Source organism: Hyperolius riggenbachi, chromosome 10, assembly GCF_040937935.1.
Source record: "Hyperolius riggenbachi isolate aHypRig1 chromosome 10, aHypRig1.pri, whole genome shotgun sequence".
In the NCBI taxonomy this organism is placed as follows: domain Eukaryota; kingdom Metazoa; phylum Chordata; class Amphibia; order Anura; family Hyperoliidae; genus Hyperolius; species Hyperolius riggenbachi.
In genome coordinates, this window is record NC_090655.1 from 28,267,601 (window position 1) to 28,286,192 (window position 18,592).

An 18,592-nucleotide genomic window follows, 5' to 3' on the forward strand; every position below is an offset into this window, starting at 1 on the left:
ACAAAGCACCCTCATGTATTTTACCATATATATCAGTGGGAACATTAGATAAAAAACCTGCCTTGCTCTCTGTTACATTTTTAACTGTCCAGCTTGCTTCTTATCAGCCCTGATAAAATCCCTGACTGAGCATTCAGTCTGGCTTTGCTCAGGAATCATTATAGCTGAGTCATTAGCCTTGGGTGCTGGAGGAACTTGTCCCAGTTCTGATTTTCTCCATTGGTGACCATTGCAGAAAATGGTCCAAATTAGCCCTCTGTGTGAACCTAGCTATAGGTTTAGATTTGTGTGTGTGTGTGTGCGGGGGGGGTGGGGTGGGGGGAGGGAACGGGTAAGAGGATAGGATAGGGGGCGGTTAACTTTGTTTGGGTTAGAATGTAAAGATTAGGGATCAAAAAAGGGGATGGTGTCAAAAAGGTGGTTCACTAAAGAATACAGGAGTTGAGTGCAAGAAGTTTTGTTTAACTTACCTGGGCCTTCTTCCTGCCCCCTGCAGTTTATCAGGTCCCTCTCTGTGGTTCCGATCAATTCCAGTGTGCCGCTGCCCACTGGAATTGACCTGCAAGTCACGTTAAGTTGCACCTCCTCGATCACGCCCCCATGGCTGGGAGTGTTCTGCACACATAAAGTACATAAAGACTTCAACTGTGCATGCACAGAATGCTCCAAACCACGGAGTGCAATCGAGGGGGTGCTGTGCGCGTGCGACTTGCAGATCTTTCAGAGGGGCAGTGACACACTGGAGTGGATCAGAGCCACAGAAGGGACCTAATAGACTGAGGGGGCCTGAAAGAAGGACCAGGCAAGTTAAACAAACTTCTTGCGTTCGCCTTGAGTATGCTTTAAAGCTGTAGTTTATTCTCACTGATTTCTACTTTTTAGTGACGGTAAAAAGAGTTACAAAGTAGTCAACAATCAAATGGCAAAAACTGTGGAGCCCACTCCTCCCACGCAAAACATAAACACCCTCTATTATCTCCATCTTACTTTCTGTTGAAGTCTCTCCAACACCCCAGTGGCGTAGGTATCACCAAAGCAGCCATATAGGACTCGTAGTCATGGGGGGGGGGGGTATTTATGACTGAGGCTTCTCTGATTATCCACACTCGGTAGCTAACTAATACTGGGGGAACCTTTGGCTACCTTCAGTGGGGAGCACTTTTGGCTACCTATAATGGTGGGGGGCAACCTTATACTGAGGGCACCTCTGGCTAACAAATGTGAGGGGACGTCTAATTGTGGTAGTAGTCTAATTCTATCTAAAACTGGTGTGTATCAGTTTTTATTGGGAACCAACCAACATGTTGCTATGGTTTCCAGCAATGTCCCTGCAACATCCTCTTATTTTTTCAAGGCATTGATGAGTCAGAACATCCCAGAAATAAAAACAAAAACTATCAAAACATCTAGAAAAAGTACTCATACAAATGTTTAGCACAATACCGCCATTCAACCACATGATGGCGATAGCAACCACATTTTGTTCAGTCGCTGGTAAGTATTGCCATTATGATTGTTATGACAGTGTAATATTATATCTAAATCTTGTACTGGTGGCCAATCTCTTACAGTCAATAAAATCCCCGTACAACAAGGTTCTATGAGCTGCTCCAACTGCCAGTGGCCCAAATCCGATGATGGAATAGTCTACATCCCCTACACATTAGCTTCAGATTATTGTAAGTATAGAAATCTCATGTTATTTCATGTTTTAATATAGCTCTGACATTAATGAAAACCTTTACTTAAAGTGTGATAAACCGCAAAATAAAAATCATATCAAAAATCATATCTAAAAAATAAAATTCATTATCCGTTTTTTTACACTGTAAATAAAGCATGATTCCAGCCATACGTCACTCTTTGGTCTTGAAATCCTTTATGAACCTATGCTGAGAAAAAGCCGCTGTGCATTCTGGGTGAGACAACGGAACGTGTGGGGGAGACCATAATTTGAGAAAATGTCAACATCAGTGAGCAGAAAGAAAAATGGGGATTTTGCTTGCATTTTATATTCTTGGCATATTACCATTTTTAGTAAAAGGAGACCCTAAGGCCCCATTTACACTTAAAGTGAATGGGAACCGCATTTAAAAAAATGAGACGATACTTACCCAAGGAGAGGGAAGGCTCTGGGTCATATAGAGCCTTCCGGCTCCTCTCCTGGTCCCCTCGTTCCGGTGCTGGCTCGCCCGGTAGCAGTATTTGACTAAATTAGTCAAATACTGCTTTACCCGGCCGAAGGAGGCTTCAGAAGTCTTCAGGGAGCTCGAGTGCTCCTGAAGAAGGGCGGCCCTGTACTGCGCCTGCGCAAGCACGCTCTCTTGCACACTCACGCCTGTGCAGTATGGAGCCGCATGTCTTCGGGAGGATACGGCTCCCGACGACTTCCAAATACCCTTTTGACGGGGGATTGAAACGAGGTGGAGCCAGCACAGGATAGAGAGCACCGAGAGAGGAGACACAACGCTCTATACAACCCAGAGCCTTCCTTCTCCTTAGGTAAGTATTTGCTTCATTTTTTAAAAAATGCGGTTCCCATTTACTTTAATCAGTTGCTCTCAGTTATAACTGAAAGGATAACTGATTTGTTGAAGTAATGCCCATGTTTCCTATGGCACCTTTCACACTTAAAGGACCACTCCCGCGAATCAATACATTTTTAAACATCCAACAGTAGATATGTATAGTATATAGGAGCATTGCTGTGTCTTTTTTTTTTCTTTTGTGATGTCCCTTTAATTTACTGTTTGTCACTAAAATCAGAGTCCGTCAGTCCCTTGCATAACGTTGACGGACTTTTGTATCTAATTAAACATTGCAGGGGGAGCCTTTGCTGGGTTTGGTAAAAAAAAAAAGACAGATGGTTTAGCCCTGCAATCCCAACTGCGAATGTTAGTGTTCTCGTGCTCACCCTGTGCCGTTACTGAGAAGGACCCCTCCGCACTCAGGCATCCCGCAGGCTTTTAAGGAGGCAGCTGTCAGCGCAGACTTTGCTGCGCAATGAGCCCCTCTTCCTCTACCTTAATTCGCCTGTCAGCTCAGCAGAGTGCGCTCTGCGCTCATTACGCCGCACGTCATAAGGACGTGAGCCGCGGCGATAGACAGAGGGAAGCCCATACTGACTCTTCCACCGCAGAGTCACTCAGCTCCGGCTCCACGTCATCATCGGCAGACCCGCAGGTGAATTAAGGTAGAGGGAGAGCGGCTCATTGCGTAGCAAAGTCTGCGCTGACAGCTGCCTCCTTAAAAGCCTGCGGGATGCCTGAGTGCGGAGGGGTCCTTCTCAGTAACGGCACAGGGTGAGCTGCTCATCTGAGCTAGGATATCCGAGTTACTCGGATATCCTAGCTCTTTTTTCACTATTCGAGCTCGAATACCGAGCTCGAATAGTATTAACTATCCGGGCTGTGCTATCCGAGCGCACTCGGATAGCAAGCAGCTATCCGGAGATATCCTAGCTATCCGAGCTCGGATAGCGTCGCGAGCTCGGATAGCGTCACGACCGACGTCACCTCGAGTCCTCACAAGCGAATCAGAGGGCTCCAAGCCCTCTGACTGTAGCCAATCACAGAGGGGGAGCCTGGCCAAGCCCCCCTCTATAAATAGCGGACACCATCTTGCCTCACTCGTCCTGCTTGCGACTTACTGACTGATTGTACTGAGAGACTGCTCCAGTGCTTTTTGTCTGTGTGCAAGTGCATTACTATTGTTCTAAACCTAGCGTTTTTACACTCCAACACTTGATCTTCAACTGTATTGCTTTGTATTGTAGATACTGTAGATTCTATTTTAGGCAGTTTAGGTTGTGTGATTAGGGACTAGGGAGTGAGAGTCTGTCACTGGTGCTGCTGCTGCAGGCCTGCAGCTAGGCCCTGTGCCTGCCCTGCTCTGTGCTCTTGCTCTAGTCTCTAGTTACCTCACCTCACCTGTGCTCTCACCTGTCCTTACTGTACTACTTCTGTGTTAGATAGATATTGTACTATTTTATAGTTAGCAAGGCCCAGCTTTACTGCTATACCTGTCCTGATGTATCTGCTCTCTGTAATCTAGTCACACCTGTTGTATTGTTAAGCTAGATTCTTCTATTGTTTAGTTAGTACTGTAGTGTACTCTAGTCTGTGTATAGGTACCGTCCGTCAACGCGTTACCTAGGGTCTTTGTGTGCGCAGTCAGTGCACGTCTGCGCTGTCCGCACCCTCTCGTTAGTTCCACACCCGTCCTATTGTTTATTACTTCTATTGTGTATTTGCTGACTTGTACTGTAGTCTGTGTATAGGGACACCATCAGTCAGCGTCAGCTAGGGTCTTTGTGTACGCAGTGCGCACTCTCTCGTTAGCGCTACACCGATCTCTGCTGTAGAGTACACCTGTCCGTCACCTCACACACCCACCACCACCAGTCCCACCCCATTAAAGCACCCCACTTGTCCCACCCGCCTTTACATACATAAGTTTTTTTTTTCATTTGTATAATATTAAAAATATACAATGTCTGGCACTGGCAGCTGCGGTCTGGGCAGGGGCAGCAAGGGCAGCAAGGGCATCGCCAAGAGAGGAGGTCGTGGGCGTGGCAGCCGCGCCACGACCACCATGCGCAGTTCTGCGTCTGCACCAGTGGCTATTCCGCCATTAGCCACTGGCCGTGGACGCCTTGGCTGCCCAACAGCTGGGAGTCACGCTGCAGAGACACAGCAGCAGCAGCAGCGTGTGGCCCAGATGTTCCTCCCACCGCCAGGTCGTAGCTGTCCTATTGAGGAGAAGGACGCAGACGCTGTGGTGGAACTGATGGTGGATGAGCAGGCCACCATTAGCTCTGGAACAGAGTCCTTCACCCCCACCACCACTCCTGTTCGCAAGAGCAGCAGCAGCCGCCCAGCACTGCCTGGGGAGAGGAGGAGGAGTGCAGTTCTCCAGCCCCAGCGGGCGACACCAGCACCCTGTCACTCAGCACCTTCTTATGGACCCCAAGCACAGAGAAGGAATGGAGTGCTGTTGCGGAAGAATTGGCAGAGGAAGGAATGCTCATGGGCACTTTGTGGGTTGATGCTTTGGACAGTCAGACAGTGGTGACTGTCCATCCGTCCATGCATGCAGAAGAGGAGTTTGGGGGATCCCAGCAGGACATGTTTGTGGAGGGGGAGGATGATGATGACAGGGAGCAGGACAAAGACTGGTTGCCAGGTCCTGGGAGTGGGGATGTCATCAGCTCTGAGGAGGAGGAGGATGCATCTGCGGGCCTTGCTAGAAGGATCAGCATCGCAGGCATGGGCAGGATCACAAGTGGCTGTGGTATGCAGGCCACACAGCGTGCTGATCAGGAGACGAGTTCTGCCAGTGCCACCACCAGCCGCACCAAGAACCCCCCCAACCACCACAGGGAGACCAGCGGCAGCAGCACCTTCCAGCCGAAGGGGCAACTGCACCTCCCCAATATGGAATTTTTTCACCCTTCCATATTTGGAGTGCAAGTATGCCACCTGCAACCAGTGCCGCAAGCAGCTCAGCAGAGGGAAGGAGCCCTCTGCGTTTGGCACCACCTCTCTGGTCAACCACCTTGCAGGGAAACACTTTCACGAGCATGAGGAGTTCGTGAAGTTGAAGGAAGCTGGCAGTGGCAGACCCGCCACCACTGCGAAGCCGTCGGCAGCAGGAGTGCGTCAGCAACGCACTGCTCCTCCTCCCTCTGCAACTCCTGCCGCCGACACTGAGGCCTGTTCTGGCAGCCAGTCCTCAGTGGCCTCCTCTGCTCCCTCCACTGCTTCCCGTGCCAGCAAAAGACCTCGCCAGACCCTGCTCAGCGACACCTTCCAGGGGGTGGTCAGGGTTCTGCCTCCCAGCAGCCGTCGCGTGCGTCAGCTGAACGGCTTGCTGGCACGGGCCATGTGCTCCTAACTCCTGCCTTATTCCCTTGTGCAGGAGGGGAGCGACATGCGTGGGCTCCTGATGTGTGCAGCCCCCGATTGGCCAATCCCCAGCCGACATTATTTTGCACGCACGGCCATCCCTGCACTTCACCGCTCTGTGATGGCCAATGTCGGGAGAGGGCTGGAGCACGCGGTGGGTCAACGGGTCCACGTCACCATGGACTCGTGGAGCAGCCGGTTTGGGACAGGCCGCTATCTGTCCTTTACCGCGCATTGGGTCAGCTTGGTGGAAGGGGGTGAGGAGGGGGGAGCAGCATCGGCCGGCACTGCCACAGCAGCAGCAGCACCAACAACGCAGTGGGTGGTGCCACCATGCAGGGTCATCGGAACAGCAGCAGGTTCCTCTGATCCGCTTCCATCCTCCGCCACACCAGCCCAAACCCCCCGCCTCAGCAGCAGCATGAAACCCCGCCACTGCCAAGCGCTGCTGGAATTGGTCAGCCTGGGGAAAACCAAACTGACAGCGAACCACGTCCTGGCCAAACTCCGAGAGCAGGAGAGGAATTGGCTGACCCCCAGAGGCCTCAGAGTCGGAGAGGTAGTGTCCGACAATGGGGCAAACCTGGTCGCTGCCATCAGCAGGGGAGACCTGACCCACATCCCCTGCCTGGCGCACGTCCTGAACCTGGTAGTCCAAAAGTTCCTGCGGACCTACCAAGGGATGGACCGACTCCTTGAGGCGGCAAGGAAGGTTGTGCATCACTTCCGGCACTCGCCTGCAGCCGTGGCGAGCCTGGAAGAGGTGCAGAAGGAGCTGCACCTGCCACAGCACCGGCTCATGCTCGATGTTCCAACTCGCTGGAACTCCACCCGGGCGATGTTGGAGCGTCTGGTTGAACAGAGGCAGGCTGTCAGCCAGTACGTTGCACGAGCAACAGTTGCCTCCCTCACTGCAACTGGGCGTGCCGCCACCAACCTCCCGTCCATCATCTCCACGGAGGACTGGGGGCACATGCAGCAGGTGTGCTAAGTCCTGGCACCCTTCCTGCAGGCCACCAACATGGTGAGCAGGGACCATGCAATGGTGTGCGAGTGGGTCCCCTTGGTGTGTGTGCTGGACAGGGCCCTGTATGCACTGGTGGAAGAGGGAGCGGCAGCCTTGGACCAGCAGGAGCTGCAGACAGCTTCACAGGCCACCTCTGAGGAGGAGGGCTCGGAGTTGGTGGAGGTCCCTGACCTTGCTGCTGATGAGGGGGAGCAGCAGAGTGCAGCTGGACTGGTGCGGGAGTGGAGAGAGGATGAGGTGGAGGAGGCAGAGGAGGACAGCAATGTCGGCTCTGGGGCTGCCGATGATGTGCCAACAGACGTGGCCAGACTGTTCCCAATGGCAGCGCACATGCTGAGGTGCCTGCGCAAGGACCCAAGGGTGATCCAGATGAAGCAGAGGGAGGACATCTGGATCTGCATGATGCTGGACCCATGTCTGAAGGGGAAGCTCAGCCAGTTCCTGCCTGCAGGAGGAGACCGTGCGCAACAAATGAGGGATTTGCAGCTGTCCCTTGTTGAGCGCTTGCAGGAAGCCTTCCCTGAGCCATCCACCCCCACTGTCCAGTCAGCACGGAGGCAGCAGCAGGTGCCTGCATCCACCAGCAGCAAGCACTCGCGCACCACAGACCTGCTGTCTCTGACCCAAGAGCTCTACATGAGTGTAGAGCTGCCAAGGACTAGAGAGGAGGTGCCTGCAGCAGCATCCTTCTCCAGTCACAGGCAGCGCGTGACCCGCATGGTGGCTGACTACATGGGGTCCCTCAGCGGGCTTGACAGCGTGGCCCCTGTTGATCCCATGGAGTATTGGGTCAAGCACCTGCCGATCTGGAGCGAGCTTGCGCAGTACGCCCTGGAAGTGCTCTCCTGCCCCCCTTCCAGCGTACTGTCAAAGCGTTGCTTCAGTGCAGCCGGTGGAGTCGTCACTGAGAAGCGATCTCGTCTTTCTCACAAGTCTGTGGACAGACTGACGTTTCTCAAAATGAACCAGGCTTGGGTGAAAGGCGAATTCATGGCCCCTGTTGTCGGCGAGAGGGTTACATGAAGTGACGACTGCCACACACACATACACCTGCTGCTGCTGCTATATTTCCTCCTGCTATCTGTGTGTTTCCACTGCCAGGGAACACATTACAAGGTGCTGCTGCCCAAGCGCCACCAGCTATAACGCTCAAAAATAGCTGCATTAATTTGAAAAAAAAAAAAATTGTAATTATTTTAGAGGTGTCCGGGTTGAAAACTGTGCTGTCCCAATTGTGTATTGGACACAATGTGGGCTTCACGACCGCTGTCTGGAACCTCATGCTGTTCATTTACGGCCCTGGGACCACCGCTAGGACACAGGGCCCACTATGTCTCGCTGCCTGCCCTCCTGCCTGCAGCCAAATGCCAGTCTGCCACACACACACTTATCCTCCTCACGCTGCCTGCTGTTATATTTCCTCCTGCTGTCTGTGTCTCCTCTCCGCTGCCAGGGAACACATTACAAGGTGCTGCTGCCCAAGCGCCGCCAGCTATTACGCTCAACAATAGCTGCAATAATTAAAAAAAAAATTGTAATTATTTTAGAGGTGTCCGGGTTGAAAACTGTGCTGTCCCAATTGTGTATTGGCCACAATGTGGGCTTCACGACCGCTGTCTGGAACTTCATGCTGTTCATTTACGGCCCTGGGACCACCGCTAGGACCCAGGGCCTACTATGTCTCGTTGCCTGCCCTCCTGCCTGCTGCCAAATGCCAGTCTGCCACACACACTTATCCTCCTCACGCTGCCTGCTGTTATATTTCCTCCTGCTGTCTGTGTCTCCTCTCCGCTGCCAGGGAACACATTACAAGGTGCTGCTGCCCAAGCGCCACCAGCTATTACGCTCAACAATAGCTGCAATAATTAAAAAAAAATGTAATTATTTTAGAGGTGTCCGGGTTGAAAACTGTGCTGTCCCAATTGTGTATTGGACACAATGTGGGCTTCACGACCACTGTCTGGAACCTCATGATGTTCACCGCTAGGTACCAGGGCCTATTATGTCAGTCACATCACACTGCCTGACACACATTACTCCTCCTCCTCCTGTAGCTGCATTGAGCTTCTGCTGTCTGTGTGCTGCTACCACTGCCAGGGAGAACAGAAGAAGAACTATTTTCTACTGCCACCTGCCCACCCACTCTCCTACCGAGTACCGACCGACTATTACCACACACTACAAATAGCTGCAAGCCTGCAACTACTACTTCCTTCTCCTGCTGATGTCTGTGTTTTACCACTGCCAGGGTACACAGAAAAAGGCGCTGTGGCTGAAGATGAAGACGATATAGAAGAAGAAGAAGATATAGAAGAAGAAGAAGATATAGAAGAAGAAGATATAGAAGAAGAAGAAGAAGAAGAAGATATAGAAGAAGATGAAGAAGATATAGAAGAAGAAGATATAGAAGAAGAAGAAGAAGATATAGAAGAAGAAGATATAGAAGAAGAAGATATAGAAGAAGAAGATATAGAAGAAGAAGAAGATATAGAAGAAGAAGAAGATATAGAAGAAGATATAGAAGAAGAAGATATAGAAGAAGAAGATATAGAAAAAGAAGATAAAGAAGAAGATATAGAAGAAGAAAAAGATATAGTAGAAGAAGAAGATATAGAAGAAGAAGAAGATATAGAAGAAGAAGAAGATATAGAAGAAGAAGATATAGAAGAAGAAGATATAGAAGAAGATGAAGAAGAAGAAGATATAGAAGAAGATGAAGAAGAAGAAGATATAGAAGAAGAAGAAGATATAGAAGAAGAAGAAGAAGATATAGAAGAAGAAGATAAAAGATGACGTAAATGAAGACTTCCAACAACCATTTTGGACACACCTTCTCATGCAAACACTTTTCATGAAGTTAATTTACTTTTTTTGAGACCTTTTTTATAACTACTACATCACCACATAATCACTTGATGTTTTTCTTCATAAAAAGGTGGTTTCATGCATCATTGACCTCCTATACAAGTTTTACAAGCTATTTAAGGCCAGCTCGAATATTTTACTCGAATACAGACTCGGATAGTGACGTCGGATATCCGAGGTCGAATTGGATATTCGATTACATCGGATATCCGACTTCGAGTGAATTCGGAAAGTTTACTATCCGAATTCGACCAAACTCGAATAGGATAATGAGGTATCCGAGCAACACTAACGAGAACACTAACATTCACAGTTGGGATTGCAGGGCTAAACCATCTATCTTTTTTTTACCAAACCCAGCAAAGGCTCCCCCTGCAATGTTTAATTAGATACAAAAGTCCGTCAACATTATGCAAGGGACTGACGGACTCTGATTTTAGTGACAAACAGTAAATTAAAGGGACATCACAAAAGAAAAAAAAAAGACACAGCAATGCTCCTATATACTATACATATCTACTGTTGGATGTTTACAAATGTATTGATTCGCGGGAGTGGTCCTTTAATGGATTTTAACTGGAATCTTTTTCACAATGCACTGCTATGGAGAAGAAGAAAAAAACGCGTACTAACTGATTAAGTGTAAACAGGGTCTAAAAAGTGGTGCCTGTACACATGTGCCTGTAGTGCCTAGCTTTAGCCTGTATCAACTGAAACATTTTCTTTTTGCCTCTAACAGTGTTTTGGCTGCAACCTTTTTCCTTACTGTAGATGGTCACTGAGATACAGGTGGTTCTGACTTGCAAGGACATCTCATGCAGCTTGTATGCAACTCAAAATTTGGCCAATCAAAATCAACAGAAAGCCAATTTCATTGGTCCAGTTTGGCTGCATAAGATTTGCAGTTGGAATTTTTTGCATCTGATTGACCATCTTTACATTTTACTATACAAGCCCCCTAGTGGCTGCTGCTGATAACACAAGTCATTCACTTAGACTTTGGGCATCTTTGTGTCTGAATATAACTCAGTCGTTATAGCTTGCGGGTGATATATAGTATACCATTCATACTGAAAATACATAGCAAGTTAAGGTGCCGATACATCTAGCGATTTTGGCGACCAATCGACCAATAGACAGATCTCTCCCTGATTAGTACTGATCGGAGACAGATCTATGGCCCACATAATCTGCAGGCCAATTCCCGATCAATCTCAGCAGGAAATCTTTCAGGAATCAGCGTTGCTTCTCCAACCCCAACCATTGTCCCTCCAAATAAAGATGTACCCTCCCCATGCCCTAGCATGAGAACTTAAAGGACTACTGTACAGGGTCAGGGGGAAAATGAGTTGAACTTACCCGGAGCTTCTAATGGTCCCCCGCAGACATCCTGTGCCCACGCAGCCATTCACGATGCTCCGGCCCCGCCTCCGGTTCACTTCTGGAATTTCAGACTTTAAAATCGGAAAACCACTGTGCCTGCACGGCTGTGTCCTCGCTACCGCTGATGTCACCAGGAGCACACTGCGCAGGCACAGACCATACTAGGCCTGCGCAAAACACTCTTGGTGACATCAGCGGGAGGGCGCGACTGCGTAGGCACAGTGGTTTTCTGACTTTAAAGTTGGAAATTCCAGTAGTGTACCGGAGGCGGGGCCGGAGCATCGGTGAGTGGCTGCGCAGGCATAGGATGTCTGCGGGGGACCATTAGAAGCCCCGGGTAAGTTCAACTCATTTTCCCTGGACCCCCCCTACAGTATCCCTTTAACCTGTCAATGTCTGCAGCTGTCTCTGTCTCCGCAACTCTTCCTCACACACGCGCGCCCCACAAGGTTACCAGCATATGGCATGTGGGCAGGTGTGTGATATATCACACGCCCCCACATCTAATACGCCGGCAGCCACATTGGGCTATTGGATGTGAGTTAGGCTAGGTTTCCATTTATGCGAAAACGGGCTGATTTCCCAGCCACGAATTCGGATGGAATTTGGCAGCCTATAGAAGTCTTTGCAAAGCATCGGAATTCGCGGCGGGGGAAAAATCTGAGGGCATGCAGCATAATGATCGCATCACCTGTCCGAATCCCATAGCTGTGCATAGCGCGGCTAGAGGAATTCGGCTGCGAGACGCGTCACAGCTGTTCCGGCATCGTGTCTCGTAATACGCATGCTGACCACAGTGGAAACGAGCCCTAAGAGGGCGGAGACTGAGCCAGCAGCAGACATAGGTAAAGTATTCATGCTACAGCATGGGGGGGGGGCACATTTTACACTAGGGGGAACAGTGGCGGGGGATCTGTCATGTTTGTCGCTCGTACCTATATCACTCACCTGATCAAGCATGTCGGCCTGAGATTTTTCAGCATGTCCAATCGACACATGCAACCAATTTCGACCCAAAATTGGTTGCATCCTCGATTGGGCATGCTCTTGGCGGCACCAACTTTTATTTGAATATGATTATCAAATCAGATTGGTCGAACGACCGCCAAGTCAAGTAATGTGTGGGCACCTCAGGGCCGGGCCGAGACAGAGGCGAGAGAGGCTTCAGCCTCAGGACGCAGTGTAGGATGGGGCACAGGGCCGGGATGAGGCAGAGGCGAGAGAGGCTCCAGCCTCAGGGCGCAGTGTAGGAGGGGGGCACACAACTCACTCAGCTATCATTCTCCTATTGTGTTTGAAGCAGAGAAAAACAAGAAAAGGGGATACATGGCAGTGACTGCAAGCCAGATAAATAGATATTAAGGTGTTGGAGGGGCCCTGGGGCTCCTCTTAGTCTAATAGCAATCAGTGTGTGACAGCTGGGGTGGGAAGGGATAGAGGAGCGCACTTTGGTGTCTCAGCCTTGGGTGTTGGAGGACCTTGTCCCGTTACTGGGGCACCTTATACATCTATGGAATACTGTACAGTATGAATAATTCCTCTGCTTCACTACAGTATCTCTACAGAAAACCTTGATGGCTCAGTGGCTGCAGGAAATCTCGACTCTGACCTGTGTGAACTTCCTGGATCGTACCAACGAGACTGATTACTTAGACTTCCAATCACACGGCAAGTAAGTCTCTTATCGTGTGGTCACTAGGAGCTCAGTATACGGTATGTAGTAATATGGGACTGTCATGAGAAGTACAACCCAACCAACCACCTAGGTACATATGCATACATATGTGGTGCACATTTATCCTAGAGTAAAATGCGCTACTTTTTTTTTTTACTATGTTGCTGTCACTTACAATAGGTAATAAAAAGTTGACATAGCTGCCGGGGTTTGGTCTAGTCCATTTCCTCATGGGGGATTCCAAGTATTTTTTTTTTATTCTTTAAAAAAGCACTTCCTGGAAAGGCTCTATAAAAACATGTCAGCTAATCTCCCTGCTCGCTACACACTATTTTTGCAGTTGGACTAAGCAGTTGCCTTTCATTAAGGGCTCATTTCCGCTTGTGCCGCACGCGTCTGCAAGAAATGCAACGTCACTTCTTGGTGTGCGGATAAACAGACGAATCCCATCAGCCACGCCATACGTTGCTATGGGATGCACAGCCTCCTGCACTGAAACGGGTGGAAATGTTGGCCGAATCGCTAGCGCAAGCAATTCGGCCGGCGGTGCCATTGTACCCTATGCCAGAGTTTCCCCGTGCGATTTGCCTGCGGGGAAACTCTGCGGATTTGGTGCAGAAACCACGAACGGGACCTAAAGCAAACCTGAACTGAAAAATAAAAATCAGCTGTGTAGAGACAGCATAATTTTCTCTACAGTTTGGGCTCTATTCATAAAGCATTCCTGCATGCGGTAATGCTCAAAACAGCTGACTTTACCGACCACTTAGAAAAATGTCAATTCATAAAAGCTGTTACCGCATGAAAAGCTGAAATTACCGAGCAGTGAGGTAAATTACCGCCTTGTGTGGTGATTATATCAACACGTCACTTATGTCAATTTATAAAGATTAGAGCAGGTGGTATTGGGACGGAGAATACCGTCTGTTTAGAAAAGGTGATAAGCATGCGGATAACAGCAAAGTTAATGGGGACAGACCTCCCAGGCAGCAGCAGTGAGAGAAGTACAAAAGAGACTTTCCAGAATACCGCAGGCTGTGTTATTTAACCACTTGGGTACCTGTTTTCAGATATATTTCACATCCGAAAGCCTGCATGTGTAACATTTCTTGAAGTTCTTCTAAGCTGTGACAATTAAATAGATTGTTTAGAAAGAGTAATAGACAGATTCAGCGCAGATTCATGGCAAGGAGAGGCAGTTTAAAAAAATGCACATCTAAAGGGAAGTTGGGGCTGCCGCTTTTATTGTAACGCTGTCTCTGCAACTCAGGCAGCTTCTCATGTTACCACCAGCCTAGTTCGGGAAATCCCCGAACTTCTACTGCAACTGTAAACATTTTTATGAATTAGCACACAGAAGTCTAAAATACCGAATGCGGTATTTTCCCTCCAAGATTTTTTTACCGCAAAGCCTTTTATGAATAGAGCTCCTTGTGTTTAAAAAATAAAATATCTCCTACCCCCAAGAGAATGGCAAATTTCTCCTCTAATATCTCTCCAGAATGTTGGAGGCACTGTCATAGCACCGGTACACTGCTACACACACTATGGGAATGTCCTAAAATCCGACCCTTCTGGGATTCAATCACCAAGGAGCTTTGTGACATTGTGCAATCCCCGATTGTGATTACGCCTCAATTAGCACTCTTACACATTGGCATAAGGTCCTTTCCCCTAAAATATAGACTATTAGTCTCTCAAATACTATGTGTAGCCAGAAGTCTCATCACTATAAATTGGAACTCAGAAGAAATTCCCACTATCTATCAGCTACGAAATCAAGTAGATTTTAATCTCAGAATGGAACGCTCCACCAGATTTAATAACAACAACAAGGACCCACCATTCCTACTAAACATTGAATGGCCTAACTCTTGTCCCCAACGGCCATCCCAAAAACAAGAAAGCCACCCCCAGTGATATGAGCCCAATAATTGGTCATAAATCCTAACATACCTGCCTAAACCTCCCTCCCCCCACAATATATCTTATCCAACTTCACCATGGTTTTACCTTATGATACCCCTTGGTACACCACTATCTGTCTATATACAATTCACCTACCCGGTCTTCTATATAACCCCCTAGGCCCTCAGGTTTTAGAATATCATCTATAGCTACAGCGTATTGTTTTGTTTTTATTGTTTTATTGTTTTACTGTTTTACTGTTGTATTGTTTTCTATCTAATGCCTACAGCTTACTGTTTACTGTGTACTGTTTAGGCTTATGATATATTATATGCTGTTTATTTCATGTGCTGTACTTATGACATAACACTCCTACCCTTTATAATAATATGTATGATGACTTAATGGTCAGATGTCAGATGTCATATGTACTTGCTGTTAAGAAAAGAAAACTCAATAAAAATTTAAAATATAAAAAAAAATAAAATAAAATATCTCCTAACACCTATTCTGCTCTTGTACACATCGATCTGACCTGCATCATTACATCAGCTCTTTCTGAAGGAGGATGTGATGGGGAACTGCTATCAGCCTACTGTGTCTCTAAGGCCTGGAACCCACAAGAGCTTTTTTGAGTGTTCTAGGGAATGCTTTCAATCGCTAGCGATTTCCCTAAATGCTTTACCAATGTAAATGGATGGGACAGATTCCACTACAGTAATTGCAGTGGTGCCTAACCATCCCCCCAGTGGTGCCTAACCCTAACCACTCCCCCTGCACAAACACCCTTACACACATAGAAATTATAATATATTTGATAACGTAAAATCTATACATACAAATTAAATAATATGACAAAAACTATAACTTTGCAAGCTTCTGAAACGATAACATATTTCAACAACTTTAATTTTCTAATGTTGTTAATGATATTTATCGGGCAGCCTTTTTTCTGCTTTGAGCACCGTATTAAGGCGGATCCGAGATGAAAAACTAACTATAACAAGTTTTATTAGCAGAAGTTGGCGCTAAGGAGACTAGAACACCTAAGCTGCAAGTTCCAAAGAGGGAATCCCAAGACCCTCAAAAATCAAATATAAACAATTTATAAATAAGGAACACGCGCTAGTGATAATGATTTAATCTATAAAATTCTCATGTACATAGATAAAATGCTAAAAAAAAAACCACACCTATAACAAAACACTCATGCCTTTCATACTATTCACAATCATACCATAAATTCATCAGGTGTATCAAAAACCTCTTCCTGAGCTAATTAAGATCTACACCTAGACTCTAGATTGCTTGTTGGCAGTCCTTAATAGCATATGATTCCTGGAGCATAGAAAAAAGGCTTTTTTCTTTTCTTTCTTTCTTTCCAGCAACTATTCCAAAAATAGATCGTATATTAAGATCCTATTCATGAGAAGAGTTGATCAATTTTGTGCAATAAACAGGTGTCAGTTCCAACAGTGCATCACTCAGCCTCAGTGGATTCAGCCCGTTTGATATGTGCTGTCAGTTTTTCACACAGACATCTTTTAAGACTTTATAAGTCACACTGCATAGATCAGCCTCAGTGGATTCAGCCCGTTTCATATGTGCTAACAGTCTCGTTTACAAGCGCTTTTTCAAGCGTGACTTTACAGCAAACTATGTTCAATCAGAGTACCTCTATGTCTTAGAAGCTCCTCTCCCCGATCTTCAAGCTCCTCTCCCCGTCACCTTAAAGCAATAGGATCCTTTGATGTGCAAATGGTCGCTAAGCGCTATTGCGGCCAGGATTGATTTTACTTAAGTGGATGAACTATGTCGAGTAAAATCAATCCTCCTGAAGAAGGCTAACGTATTATAGCTGAAACGCGTAGAGGTTCTCTCGTAACTGAATAAACCGTTTCTGGAGCATTTAGGAACTAAACTGGCCGCAATAGCGCTTAGCGACCATTTGCACATCAAAGGATCCTATTGCTTTAAGGTGACGTCACCAGAAAGAGCAGCTTACGGCTTGCTGGAACAGACAGCGGGCGTCACGCTGAACTTGTCAGCAGGAAGTGACGTATGCGACCAAGCATCGCCGAGAGCTGAACGGAAAAGGGAGCTCTGAAGTACCCGGCTGAGTCTATAGCTTGAAGATCGGGGAGAGGAGCTTCTAAGACATAGAGGTACTCTGATTGAACATAGTTTGCTGTAAAGTCACGCTTGAAAAAGCGCTTGTAAACGAGACTGTTAGCACATATGAAACGGGCTGAATCCACTGAGGCTGATCTATGCATTGTGACTTATAAAGTCTTAAAAGATGCCTGTGTGAAAAACTGACAGCACATATCAAACGGGCTGAATCCACTGAGGCTGAGTGATGCACTGTTGGAACTGACACCTGTTTATTGCACAAAATTGATCAACTCTTCTCATGAATAGGATCTTAATATACGATCTATTTTTGGAATAGTTGCTGGAAAGAAAGAAAGAAAAGAAAAAAGCCTTTTTTCTATGCTCCAGGAATCATATGCTATTAAGGACTGCCAACAAGCAATCTAGAGTCTAGGTGTAGATCTTAATTAGCTCAGGTTGTTAGGAAGAGGTTTTTGATACACCTGATGAATTTATGGTATGATTGTGAATAGTATGAAAGGCATGAGTGTTTTGTTATAGGTGTGGTTTTTTTTTTAGCATTTTATCTATGTACATGAGAATTTTATAGATTAAATCATTATCACTAGCGCGTGTTCCTTATTTATAAATTAACTATAACAAGTAACTTGTCTATATATCTTATCTAAAGTTTAGATTACACAGCAAATCTAGCTGCAAACAGCTTTAATAGAATATGTTTTTTTCTTCCTGTGATACAATGACAGCAGCCATGTTGTTTGCCATGTTGTTTGTAAACATTACACAGAGGCATCTGCATCTTCAGCAAAAAATCCTAATCTCCTCCCTCCTCCCCTCTGCCTCTGAAATCTCTGGCTAGTAATACCTCCCCCTCCTCCTGCCCAGACTGAGCTCACATGTGCCCTTGCTACTGCCAAGGCTCTCTGAAAACCTGTGGGCGTGGCTTGGTTAGTTTATAGGGAATTAAGGCCTAGTCCACACTAGGTCCGGAAACGTATCCGTGGCTGCATTTTTCAAACCTGATGAAAAACGGAGTCCCGGATACTAATGTTTAAAATAGCCTGAGCTTTATGATTGGCCCAAAAAATCCTCCCACTCCTTCCTAATGATAGAGACGTTTTCTGTCAGGGAAAAACCTGAACGGAAACTGATACAAAACTGATGCAAAACTGATGCACTTTCATCAGTTTGCAGTACGGTGGTACTTCCCCTAATCTTCCCCGGATCCGGACTGCAGTGTCCGTCCTGCATCTGTGTCTAGTGTGGACCTAGCCTTAGAGTATTAAAACAAAAACAAAAAAGTATTTGGCTTGAGGAATCTATATATATAAAATCGGATGTGTGTATGTATGTGTGTGTGTGTATGTATGTGCCGCGATCACGCGAAAACGGCTTGACCGATTTGAACGAAACTTGGTACACAGATCCCTTACTACCTGGGATGATATGTTCTGGGGGTCTCGTGGCCCCCCTGCACACGTGGGCGGAGCTAAAAACAGCAAATCAGATTTCACCTATTCAAGTCAATGGAAACAATGTAAAAGGCTGCCATTCTCACAGTAATCAAGTCAGAGTCCCCACACATGGCACAGTTGGTCACTTGGTGACCGAGGTTACAAATCCAGGAAAAGTGGGCGGAGCATAAAACTGCCAATCAAATTTCAGCCATTCATTTAAATGGGAAAATGTAATCTGCAGCCATTCTTAGACTGT

At 47.1% G+C, this 18,592-nt stretch overlaps 1 protein-coding gene across 2 annotated transcripts in view; it reads left to right on the forward strand.

The window, feature by feature from the left end:
• LOC137533807 (embryonic protein UVS.2-like) overlaps nt 1-18,592 on the forward strand; it is a 65,169-nt gene that overhangs the window by 8,725 nt on the left and 37,852 nt on the right. For both annotated transcript variants that reach the window (XM_068255052.1, XM_068255053.1), the window contains 2 exons: nt 1,572-1,679; nt 12,736-12,853. In XM_068255052.1, the coding sequence (XP_068111153.1) occupies nt 1,572-1,679; nt 12,736-12,853 (226 nt within the window). The remainder of the gene's footprint in view (nt 1-1,571; nt 1,680-12,735; nt 12,854-18,592) is intronic.